General features: G+C 40.7%; 1 protein-coding gene across 1 annotated transcript in view; it reads right to left on the bottom strand.

Moving 5' to 3' along the window:
- The window catches only part of AGBL1 (AGBL carboxypeptidase 1), a 595,764-nt gene that overhangs the window by 515,901 nt on the left and 66,590 nt on the right, over window positions 1-13,273 (bottom strand). Inside the window, exons 4-5 of the mRNA XM_055098914.2 lie at window positions 5,269-5,400; window positions 785-878 (exon numbers count right to left, since the gene is read on the bottom strand). Coding sequence (XP_054954889.2) covers window positions 785-878; window positions 5,269-5,400 — 226 coding nt within the window. The remainder of the gene's footprint in view (window positions 1-784; window positions 879-5,268; window positions 5,401-13,273) is intronic.

The following is a 13,273-nucleotide window of genomic DNA, read 5'->3' as shown; positions in this document are numbered from 1 at the left end:
CGCTGGGATGCAGAAAATATCATGGTTGGGCATGGAAATGTTACTTGCCAAATGATCCCCTCTATCTTGGAAATTGGCTGAATTTCTTCTAATATTCTTTCAAGGTCCTCGCTGAGTCACTCCCATAAATGATAGATCTTAATAGTCCCGAATATCTCTAAAGCCTTCATGTCTAACCATCTCCCTTTTTAACCTGATGATTCACTCCACTCCAGCAAGCAGAGGCAGGGAGAACAGGCTGAGTTTCATTTTCCAATCATAAAAATACATCTCAAGACTAGCACATGACCATGATGGACTATTATAAGGCCCAGAACTCATGCCAGAAGTTTAACTGGCTGTCTCTTTAGAGACCCTGTCATTTATGAAATGTCTTTTGAGGATTATATTTATTTATGGCAGATTTGCTGTGAGTAAAAAGTATATACCTGAGGACTTCAGGCAAAAAGAACATGAGGTTTCGAGTCTGAAAGATCTGGAATCAAATCTCAACTCTACTATTGCTACCACAGTGACCTTGGATAAGGCTCTCAACTTATTTTAACTTGCTCGTCTGAAAAAGAGAATAATAATATACCCATTCAGGGTTATGATGAGAATTAGAGGAAATGACTCATGGGTGTGGAGGGATGTAAACTGCGAAAGGATAAAGACATGGTACCATATTTCCAAAGGACAAATGACCATTAAACTGAGCTGGAAGCATCATGAAAATACATGTAGGGCAATCTCCATCTCTCCATCTGTTACAAAAGGGGCAGAAGTATTACATGGCACTCTGTACCTGATTGCTTGGGTGCGCTTTCGGGTGTAAGGAGTAATAACCTTGAAAAGCAGTTCCATGGCTCCATTAATTCCCAGCATGGCTCCCATGGAGACTAAGAAAAACAAAAGCACAGTAGTTATGGTCACAAGTGGATGAGTTAAGGCTCAAGACAACTTGGACTGACTCCTTTAAATCTTTAAGGGGCAACTTGATAAACAAGATAGCTCCCTTTCTTTTCCACCCTGGTTGCACATTCCTCTATAATGTCATTCTCGGGTCTCCCATGACTAAGGTAATGACTTGACTGTGCCCCAACTAGAATGTCAAATGAAGAATCAGTTCTTCCTGCTCAGCAGTAACTAGACTGGGAAGTTTTTGCCTTTTTGGCCAATTGGGTGATTATCAAAACATTTTCATAGATCTGAATGATAGAAAGAAACTCCAAAGAGGTATCTGGTTAGGTAAATACAACTTTTGGATGTTACTCTTCCCTCCAAGGATGCCCCAGCGTCTCTCCAACATTCCCAGTACCCTATTCCACTTAGATCACTTTAGGTAGAGCTCTGCTCATGTCAGAAAATAAGAGGAGTCCACAGACACTCTCGTCTGTCTTTCCTCCACTGGACTTGTGTTTTTAAGACAAAGACCTATGAATGCCTTGTGCTTTAGGCTAGCCTTGATCTGAGAAAAGTGAGTGGGAACAAGAGGTCTTAGAGAAGCAAAGAGAGGGAAACAAGGGTGGATGATATTGAATCGCTCCAACCCTCAGGAAAGGAAGCTAAATGGAAATCTGAAGACTCCTCATCTCACTACAGTCTTTCAGATAGAGACTGAGGCTGATGTCTTTGCTATTGCAGAGTGCAGGTTCCTGGAACATCGTCCATGCATATGTCCCTCCTGAGGCTAGTACATGAAGTAATTGCCTGGATCAAAATTCAGAGATTTGGCATCCTAGTCCTGCCCATCAATCTTCCACTCTTGTGGCTACTCACTCAGCTCTTACTTCCGAATTGGGAAAACAGACTAGAGAAAACTCTTGGCAAGTAATTTAAAAAAATTATGGTATTGAGTAAGGGAGGAGTTAATTTTAAAAGCACTGATTCTAACATGGAAGATTTTAGGCTTGAAATTGGAAGAGGATAACAATAAGAAATCCTCACTGAGTTCACCTTTGTGGATGCCTGTCCGAGGTTAGAGCTCCGGCAGCTCTGTGAACATCCTCATTGGCCATCTGAGAACGTCTAAAGGGTTCATTGGCTCTCACAGCCCCATTAGGGTTCCAGCCAACTCCTTCTGAAGATAGGAGCTGTTTAGAAAGCTTTGCTGGAACATTCAACAGTGGCTAACAATTGACAGAAAAGATAGTAATCCGCAGGCTTCTTGAACTCTGCTTGCCTCTCATCAGTAAAGTGAATGTATGGAGAGTGACAGTATAATTTTTTTAAATACCTTATGGAACAGTGAGTTGGTACAATCAACATAGGCTTAGAAGATGAATCAGATAGCCACCTCCTCATACCCACAGGAAAATCCCAGGACTTCTCAGAACTCAGCTGAAGGAATTTTTCTAAATCTCCATAACCATTATATTTAAGGAAGGCAAGTTTTTCAGCCTATTTATGCTTTAGGAAACCAGGAAATGCTTCAAATTTCGCTCTGCTGGCACACTGCAAATGTGGGTGGCACACCTTCTGTCTATTCATTAATGAGAGTTGTCCTTTATATAAAGCCACAGTTCTTCTTTTCCTTTATTAGAGATGGGTGTATACAAATCTACTCAGCCTTTCCCTAATGCTCTCTGGTGTTCAGGTCAATATACGGGAGATGGGTGAGTAGAGGCTCCGTCTGTGAACAAGGATTCAAGCATCTATCCCATTATTCCCCCAGAAATACCTTCTTTTTATGAATCCTCCATGTTTATTAAGAGAATTTACCAATGAAAATCAGGTTATTGTGGCCGGGCACAGTGGCTCACACCTATAATCTCAGCACTTTGGGAGGCTGAGGTGGGTGGATCACCTGAGGTCAGGAGTTCAAGACCAGCCTGGCCAACATGGTGAAACTCCGTCTTTACTAAAAATACAAAAATTAGCCAGGTGTAGTAGTGCACAACTGTAATCCCAGCTACTCGGGAGGCTAAGGCACGAGAATCATTTGAACCCAGGAGACAGAGGCTGCAGTGAGCCAAGATCATGCCACTACATTCCAGCCTGGGTGACAGAACGAGACTGTCTAAAAAAAAAAAAAAAAAAGAAAAGAAAGAAAGAAAAAAAGAAAAAAGAAAGAAAAGAAAAAAAATCAGGCATTTTAGTAGTTCTTGGGGTAATTAGAAATAAAAAGTCACCTATTAACTCCCCATATCTGTACTCATTCTACTATTTCAAAAGACTAAGGGAAAAGCATAGGGCAGGGAAGAGAAACTAGCAATTATCAAGCAGTTGCCATGTGACAAACATGCCCATGAACATTCTCCTATTCACCCCATCTACCAAGTCTATGAGCTCCATTATGGCTAGTTGTGTCCACTCCTAAATTCATACATTGAAGCCCTAATCTTCAGTACCTCGGAGTAGGACTGTATCTGGAGATAGGGCCTTTAGAGAGGGAATTATGTTAAAATGAGGCCATTAAGGTGGGTCCTAGTCTAATGTGGACTTACGTCCTTATAAGAAGGGAGAATTTGGACACACAAAGAAACATCAAGGATGCCCAAGCATAGAAGAAAGACCTTGTGAGGACACAGGGAGCAGCCAGCCATCTGAAAGCCAAAGAGAGGGGCCAGTAGAAACCAAATCTGCCGACATTCTGAGCTCCAAACTGTAGCCTTCAAAAATGTGAGAAAAAAAGGGCATGGTGGCTCACGCCTGTAATCCCAGTAATTTGGGAGGCCAAGGTGGGCAGATCACCTGAGATCAGGAGTTCAACACCAGTCTGACCAACATGGTGAAACCCTGTCCCTACTAAAATATAAAAATTAGCCAGGCATGATGGCAGGTCCCTGTGATCCCAGCTACTCGGGAGGCTGAGACAAGAGAATTGCTTGAACCTGGGAGGCAGAGATTGCAGTGAACTAAGGTCACACCAGTGCACTCCAGCCTAGGCAAAAGAGTGAGACTTCATCTCAAAAAAATAAAAAAAAATTAAAAAAATAAAGTGAGAAAATACATTTCTTTTGTTTAAGCCACATAGACTGTGATATTTTGTTAAGGCATTAAGGCAGCCCTAGCAGAGTAATGGTAATCATTATTACTACTGTAATTTTGTAAAGGATGAAACTGAGGTTCAACAGGGTAAGTATTCATGCTTTATGACTCATTAAAAAAAGAACCACAGTCAAACTCAGGTCTTTTTGGCTCTAAGCCCACGTTCTTTCCCCTATCAACTATATAACCTCTAAATAATTGTCACTTTCATTTCATAGGAAGGGAATTCGGAAAGGAGAAATGAAAGTCTATGCTCATTACATATGAGATAGGAGGTATAGGATCTAATGTATTAATAAAAAGTTCCCATATGGAATAGAATTAAAATGAGCTCTGGAGTTAGAAATTCCACCCTCCTGACTTTTTATCTGTATGAATTCAAGCAATCGCTTCACTTTTTTTTATTTTTTTAAGACAAGGTCTCACTCTGTCACCCAGGCTGGAGTGCAGGGTCACAATTAATGCTCACTGCAGCCATGACTTCCTGGGCTCAAGTGATTCTCCTTCCTCAGCCTTCCAAGTAGCTGGGACTATAGGCACATGCCACCATGACCAGCTAAGTTTTTGTATTTTTAGTAGAGACCAAGCTGGTCTCAAATGCCTGGGCTCAAGCGATCTGACCACCTCATCCTCCCAAAGTGCTGGGATTACAGGCGTGAGCCACCATGCCTGGCCCTGCTTTACTCTTTAAAGTTTCTTTTTCAAAACTATAAAATTATGGGTCTAAATACAAAATTTCTATGATAATTAGAAATAAGTCAAATCAAGAGATAGCAAATAAATATCAACTGAGCAATGATGTTCCTAATAATTACCTGGAGGACCCTGTTGAGAAGGATCATGGGTTTTTTTAAATGGTAAGGGATGTTGTAATCAATGAGTAATTTCAGGAATATGGTAGGGAGATTTGTGATGTGAGAGTCATTCTGCCCAGATATAACACTTGAGTGTGACAAGGACTAAATAAAGTCTGCCCTTCTCCTGTCATAGATCTTTTTTTACCTTGTAGTACGAATAGAAAAGCCTACAATGCTGTAATGTGTAACTGCCAAGGAGAAACAATATTGAAGTCCATCTCTAGGAGCAGACTCAAGAGCTCTACCCAGCTAAGGAGAAGATGATGAAGTAACTTCTCACCTCCACAGCCTCTGGATTGTCAGCCTCTTTTATTTACCTGGCTGGGACCACCATGTGTATCTCTCACCCATGCTTTTCTTCCAACCAGACCCTCATGCAGTTTCCATGTGTCCCAGCCCAGGTTTGGAAGCCATCCCCGAGAGCCACAATAGAGTCACTTACCACTGGAGGCAAACACACGCAGAGCCCAGAGACAGTGGAGGAGATTCTGGCCATGGGATAGGTTCTTCCTGGCCAGAATCAATGTCACATCAAGGGCTTCCAATTCCAGGGCCTTCCGTCCAATCTTTTTATCTAAGAACACAAATCAATCTATCTTAATTGCACTTCACATTGATTCTGGATTGTACAATGAGTAGAGTGGAGGAAGGGGAAGATGGTGAAGGAGGAGGATAATCATAGCCAAAGACATTTTTCAGACCTAGTGACAAATGCTGCTAAATATGTCCCCACTAGAACCAAATGAATCAAAAGAGCTAATTCAGGCTACACATATTTACATGGAAGCTTGTGGGTTGAATAACACTCAAGCCCCTATATTTAGGTTGTCCTCATACATTAACCACAGTTCAATTGGGAATAAAGTTGTTCCTTTAAGACAATTCTAGAATTAAGAATATTGAATATTCTTAACATTAATATAATTCTTAATATAACATTCAAATGTAGTATGTCAACTTGGATTGGATCTTGCTTTGACTATGTCTGTAAAAGACAGTTGGGAACATTTGGAGAAATTGGAATGAATATAAATTACACACGTATTTTAAATTTTATTAGGTTTGTAATAATGGTATTGTGATTATGTAGGGAAATGTCTCTTTTCAAAGAAATGCACTTGAAAGGATTTAGGAAGAAAATGCTAACCTGCAATTTCTCTTAAAATATTTCAGATAAAAATAAATAGGTGAAGAAAATACGGCAAAATGTTAACATTGGTTAGAACTAAGTTTTAGGTATATAATAGGCCATCTCTCTACATGAGAGAGAGTTTTCATAATAAAAAGTCAAAACACATTTTTAAGAAAATAAAATTATCCCCTCTAATGTTTCTTTCTTTTTTAAAAAATAATTTAAGTTCTAGGGTACATGTGCACAACGTGCAGGTTTGTCACATATGTATACATGTGCTGTGTTGGTTTGCTGCACCCATCAATCCATCATTTACATTAGGTATTTCTCCTAATGCTATCCCTCCCCCTGCCCCCACCCCACGACAGGCCCCGGTGTGTGATGTTCACTGCCCTGTATCCAACTGATCTCATTGTTCAATTCCCACCTACGAGTGAGAACATGCAGTGTTTGCTTTTCTGTCCTTGTGACAGTTTGCTGAGAATGATGGTTTCCAGCTTCATCCATGTCCCTGCAAAGGAAATAAACTTATCCTTTTTCATGGCTGCATAGTATTCCATGGTGTATATGTGCCACATTTTCTTAATCCAGTCTATCATTGTTGGACATTTGGGTTGGTTCCAAGTCTTTGCTTTTGTGAACAGTGCCACAATAAACATATGTGTGCATGTATTTTATAGTAGCATGATTCATAATCCTTTGGGTATATACTCAGTAATGGGATTGCTGGATCAAATGGTAATTCTAGTTCTAGATCCTTGAGGAGTCACCACACTGTCTTCCACAATGGTTGAACTAATTTACACTCCCACCAACAGTGTAAAAGCATTCCTGTTTCTCCACATCCTCCCCAGCATCTGTTGTTTCCTGACTTTTTAATGATTACCATTCTAATTGGCATGAGATGGTATCTCATTGCGGTTTTGATTTGCATTTCTCTGATGACCAGTGATGATGAGCATTTTTTTCACGTGTCTGTTGGCTGCATAAATGTCTTCTTTTAAGAAATGTCTGTTCATATCCTTTGCCCACTTTTTGATGGTGTTGTTTTTCTCTTGTAAATTTGTTTGAGTTCTTTGTAGACTCTGGATTAGCCCTTTGTCAGATAGGTAGATTGCAAAATTTTTCTCCCATTCTGTAGGATGCCTGTTCACTCTGATGGTAGTTTCTTTTGCTGTGCAGAAGCTCTTTAGTTTAATTAGATCCCATGTGTTTCTTTTGGTTTTTGTTGCCATTGCTTTTGGTGTTTTAGTCATGAAATCCTTGCCCGTGCCTGTGTCCTGAATGGTATTGCCTAGGTTTTCTTCTGGGGTTTTTATGGTTTTAGGTCTAACATTTAAGTCTTCAATCCATTTTGAATTAATTTTTGTACAAGATATAAGGAAGGGATCCAGTTTCAGCTTTCTACATATGGCTGGCCAGTTTTCCCAGCAACATTTATTAAATAGGGAATCCTTTCCCCATTTCTTGTTTTTGTCAGGTTTGTCACAGATCAGATCATTGTAGATGTGTGGTGTAATTTCTGAGTCCTCTGTTCTGTTCCATTAGTCTATCTGTTTTGGTACCAGTACCATGCTGTTTTGGTTACTGTAGCCTTGTAGTATAGTTTGAAGTCAGGTAGCATGATGTCTCCAGCTTTATTCTTTTTGCTTAGGATTGTCTTGGCAATGCATGCTCTTTTTTGATTCCATATGAACTTTAAAAAGTAGTTTTTTCCAAATCTGTGAAGAAAGTCATTGGTAGCTTGATGGGGATGGCATTGAATCTACAAATTACTTCAGGCAGTATGGCCATTTTCACGATATTGATTTGTCATATTTACGAGCATGGAATGTTCTGCCATTTGTTTGTGTCCTCTTTTATCTCACTGAGCAGTGATTTGTAGCTCTCCTTGAAGAGGTCCTTCACATCCCTTGTAAGTTGGATTCCTAGGTATTTTATTCTCTTTGTAGCAATTGTGAATGGGAGTTCACTCATGATTTGGCTCTCTGTTAATGGTATATAGGAACGCTTGTGATTTTTGCACATTGATTTTGTATCCTGAGACTTTGCTGAAGTTGCTTATCAGCTTAAGGAGATTTTGGGCTGAGACGATAGGGTTTTCTAAACATACAATCATGTAATCTGCAAACAGGGACAATTTGACTTCCTCTTTTCCTAATTGAGTACTCTTTATTTCTTTCTCTTGCCTGATTGTCCTGGCCAGAACTTCCAACACTATGTTGAATAGGAGTGGTGAGAGAGGGCATACTCGTCTTGTGCTGGTTTTCAAAGGGAATGTTTCCAGGTTTTTCCCATTCAGTATGATATCGGCTGTGGGTTTGTCATAAATAGCTCTGATTATTTTGAGATATGTTCCATCAATACCTAGTTTATTGAGAGTTTTTAGCATGAAGGGCTGGATTTTGTTGAAGGCCTTTTCTGCATCTATTGAGATAAACATGTGGTTTTTGTCTTTGCTTCTGTTTATGTGATAGATTACATTTATTGATTTGTGTATGGTGAACCAGCCTTGCATCCCAGGGATGAAGCTGACTTGATCGTGGTGGATAAGCTTTTTTTTTTTTTAATTACACTTTAAGTTTTAGGGTACATGTGCACAATGTGCAGCTTAGTTACATATGCATACACGTGCCATGCTGGTGCGCTGCACCCACTAAGTTCTCATCTAGCATTAGGTATATCTCCCAATGCTATCCCTCCCCCACCCCACCCCACAACATTCCCCAGAGTGTGATGTTCCCCTTCCTGTGTCATGTGTTCTCATTGTTCAATTCCCACCTATGAGTGAGAATATGCGGTGTTTGGTTTTTTGTTCTTGCGATAGTTTACTGAGAATGATGATTTCCAATTTCATCCATGTCCCTACAAAGGACATGAACTCATCATTTTTATGGCTGCATAGTATTCTATGGTGTATATGTGCCACATTTTTTTAATCCAGTCTATCATTGAGATAAGCTTTTTGATGTGCTGCTGGATTCGGTTTGCCAGTATTTCATTGAGGATTTTTGCATCAATGTTCATCAGGGATATTGTTCTAAAATTCTTTTTGTTGTGTCTCTGCCAGACTTTGGTATCAGGATGATGCTGGCCTCACAAAATGAGTTAGGGAGGATTCCCTCTTTTTGTATTGATTGGAATAGTTTCAGAACGAATGGTACAAGCTCCTCTTTGTATCTCTGGTAGAATTTCGCTGTGAATCCATCTGGATCTGGACTTTTTTTGGTGGTAGGCTATTTATTGCTTCAATTTCAGAGCCTGTTATTGGTCTATTCAGAGATTCAACTTCTTCCTGGTTTAGTCTTGGGAGGGTGTATGTGTCCAGGAATTTACCCATTTCTTCTAGATTTTCTAGTTTATTTGTGTAGAGGTGTTTATAGTATTCTCTGATGGTAGTTTCTGTTTCTGTGGGATCGGTGGTGATATCCCCTTTATCACTTTTTATTGCATCTATTTGATTCTTCTTTTCTTCTTTATTAGCCTTGCTAGTGGTCTATCAATTTTGTTGCTGTTTTCAAAAAAACAGCTCCTGGATTCATTGATTTTTTGAAGGGTTTTTTGTGTCTCTATCTCTTTCAGTTCTGCTCTGATCTTAGTTATTTCTTGCCTTCTGCTAGCTTTTGCGTTTGTTTGTTCTTGCTTCTCTAGTTCTTTTAGTTGTGATGTTAGGGTGTTGATTATAGATCTTTCCTGCTTTCTCTTGTGAGCATTTAGTGCTATAAATTTCCCTGTACACACTGCTTTAAATGTGTCCCAGAGATTCTGGTATGTTTTGTCTTTTTTCTCATTGGTTTCAAAGAACATCTTTATTTCTGCCTTCATTTCATTATGTACCCAGTAGTCATTCAGGAACAGGTTGTTCAGTTTCCATGTAGTTGTGTGGTTGTGAGTGAGTTTCTTAATCCTGAGTTCTAATTTGATTGCCCTGTGGTCTGAGAGACAGTTTGTTGTGATTTCTGTTCTTTTACATTGGCTGAGGAGTGCTTTACTTCCAATTATGTGGTCTATTTTAGAATAAGTGTGATGTGGTGCTGAGAAGAATATATATTCTGTTGATTTGGGGTGGAGAGTGCTGTAGATGTCTACTAGGTCTGCTTGCTGCAGAGCTGAGTTCAAGTCCTGGATATCTTTGTTAACCTTCTGTCTCGTTGATCTGTCTAATATTGACAATGGGGTGTTAAAGTCTCCCATTATTATTGTGTGGGAGTCTAAGTGTCTTGTAGGTCTCTAAGGACTTGCTTTATTAATTTGGGTGCTCCTCTATTGGGTGCATATATTTAGGAGAGTTAGCTCTTCTTGTTGAATTGATCCCTTTACCATTATGCAATGGCCTTCTTTGTCTCTTTTCATCTTTGTTGGTTTAAAGTCTGTTTTATCAGAGACTAGGATTGCAACCCCTGCTTTTTTTTTGCTTTCCATTTGCTTGGTAGATCTTCTTCCATCCCTTTATTTTGAGCCTATGTGCATCTTTGCATGTGAGATGGGTCTCCTGAATATGGCACTCTGATGGATCTTGACTCTTTATCCAATTTGCCAGTCTGTGTCTTTTAATTGGATCATTCAGCCCATTTACATTTAAGGTTAATATTATTATGTGTAAATTTGATCCTGTCATTATGATGTCAGCTGGTTATTTTGCCCGTTAATTGATGCAGTTTCTTCCTAGCATCAACAGTCTTTACAATTTGGCATGTTTTTGCAGTGGCCGGTAGTGGTTGTTTCTTTCCATGTTTAGTGCTTCCTTCAGGAGCTCTTGTAAGGCAGGCCTGGTAGAGACAAAATCTCTCAGCATTTGCTTGTCTGTAAAAGATTTTATTTCCCCTTCGCTTACGAAGCATAGTTTGGCTGGATATGAAATTCTGGGTTGAAAATTCTTCTAAGAATGTTGAATATTGGCCCCCACTCTCTTCTGGCTTGTAGGGTTTCTGCCAAGAGATCCGCTGTTAGTCTGATGGGTTTCCCTTTGTGGGTAACTTGACCTTTCTCTCTGGCTGTCCTTAACGCTTTTTCCTTCATTTCAACCTTGGTGAATCTGACAATTATGTGTCTTGGGGTTGCTCTTCTCGAGGGGTATCTTTGTGGCGTTCTCTGTATTTCCCGAATTTGAATGTTGGCCTGCCTTGCTAGGTTAGGGAAGTTCTCCTGGACAATATCCTGAAGAGTGTTTTCCAACTTGGTTCCTTTCTCCCCATCACTTTCAGGTACACCAATCAAATGTAGATTTGGTCTTTTCACATAGTCCCATATTTCTTGGAGGCTTTGTTCATTTCTTTTTACTCTTTTTTCTCTAACCTTGTCTTCTCACTTTATTTCATTAATTTGATCTTCAGTCACTGATACCCTTTCTTCCACTTGATCGAATCGGCTACTGAAGCTTGTGCATGTGTCACGAAGTTCTTGTGCCATGGTTTTCAGCTCCATCAGGTCATTTAAGGTCTCCTCCACACTGTTTATTCTAGTTAGCCATTCGCCTAATCTTTTTTCAAGATTAGCTTCCTTGCAATGGGTTCGAACATCCTTCTTTAGCTCAGAGAAGTTTGTTATTACCGACCTTTTGAAGCCCACTTCTGTCAACTCGTCAGCCATTCTCCATCCAATTTTGTTCTGTTGCTGGCAAGGAGCTGCAATCCTTTGGAAAGGAAGAGATGCTCTGATTTTTAGAATTTTCAGCTTTTCTGCTCTGGTTTCTCCCCATCTTTGTGATTTTATCTACCTTTGGTCTTTGATGTTGGTGATCTACAGATGGGGTTTTGGTGTAGATGATCTTTGTTGATATCGATGCTATTCCTTTCTGTTTGTTAGCTTTCCTCCTAACAGTCAGGTCCTTCAACTGCAGGTCTGTTGGAGTTTGCTAGAGTTCCACTCCAGACCCTGTTTGCCTGGGTATCACCAGCAGAGGCTGCAGAACAGCAAATACTGCAGAACAGCAAATATTGCTGCCTGATCCTTCCTCTGGAAGCTTCATTCCAGAGGGGCAGCTGCCTACATGAGTTGTCAGTCGGCCCCTACTGGGAGGTGTCTCCCAGTTAGGCTACACGGGGGTCAGAGACACACTTGAGGAGGCAGTCTGTCTGTTCTCAGAGCTCAAACACCGTGCTGGGAGAACCACTGCTCTCTTCAGAGTTGTCAGACAGGGATGTTTAAGTCTGCAGAAGTTGTTTGCTGCCTTTTGTTCAGCTATGCCTTGCCGATAGAAGTGGAGTCTAGAGGCAGTAGGCCTTGAAGAGCTGTGGTGGGCTCTACCCAGTTGGAGCTTCCTGGCTTTGTTTACCTAGTCAGGCCTCAGCAATGGCGGACACCCTTCCCCCAGCCAGGCTGCTGCCTCACAGATTGATGTCAGACTGCTGTGCTAGCAGTGAGCAAGGCTCCGTGGGTGTGGGACCTGCCAAGCCAGGAACAGGAGAGAATTACATTGTCTGCAGGTTGCTAACCGTGGGAAAAGTGCAGTATTTAAGTGAGAGTGCCCCCATTTTTCCAGGTAGTCTGTCAGGGCTTCCCTCGCCTAGGAAAGGGAAATCCCCCAACCTCTTGTGCTTCTCAGGTGAGGCGACGCCCTGCCCTGCTTCAGCTCACCCTCCATGGGCTGCACCCACTATCCAACCAGCCCCAGTGAGATGAACCAGGTACCTCAGTTGGAAATGCAGTAATAACCCATCTTCTGCATCAGTCACGCTAGTTGCTGCAGACTGGAGCTGTTCCTATTGGGCCATCTTGGAATGCCCCCTATTTCCCCTCTAATATTTCTAAATTACTGTTCCAAATAACCTGATACCTAGTGTTACAAATAGTCCTCATTATTTTAATAATTAGAAAATAAGCATTAAAAAAGAAATACTTATTTTCTGTTCTTTGCCCCCACTATGATACCTGTCAATGGGTGATGTCTAAATCATCCTGTTTGTTTTTGCAAGAATACATCACTATCAGATTTGTCAGAGGTAGAAATGAGTAAAACAGAAATAAAATCCTAAACCTGGTTTACTGATATGTACCTCTGGACTAAAGGACACCAGCAAAGAGGTTGTAACTAAACCTACATAACCCATTCCCTTCATCAGAAAAGAGATATCTATCCCATTCCTTCATGAGCAGCCAACCTCATTTCTGTTCTGTTCAGGTCAGCCCATGGCAACTTGAATGTCAGTGTCAAGGACTATAACCCCTTGATGGCAGAAACTGTGGTGATGTAATCACTACAATAGTAATATCAAGGTGAATAACTTGGAAATCACTGGCCTGGTGTATCTCTCATCTCTCTTTCTCCTATAAAACCTGTATGACCCTAGTTTGCCAGGGCCCTGAACATATGATA

This window comes from Pan paniscus, chromosome 16 (assembly GCF_029289425.2).
Source record: "Pan paniscus chromosome 16, NHGRI_mPanPan1-v2.0_pri, whole genome shotgun sequence".
In the NCBI taxonomy this organism is placed as follows: Eukaryota; Metazoa; Chordata; class Mammalia; order Primates; family Hominidae; genus Pan; species Pan paniscus.
The sequence above is the reverse complement of the archived record's forward strand: the minus strand, read 5'-3'. Positions and strand labels throughout refer to the sequence as shown.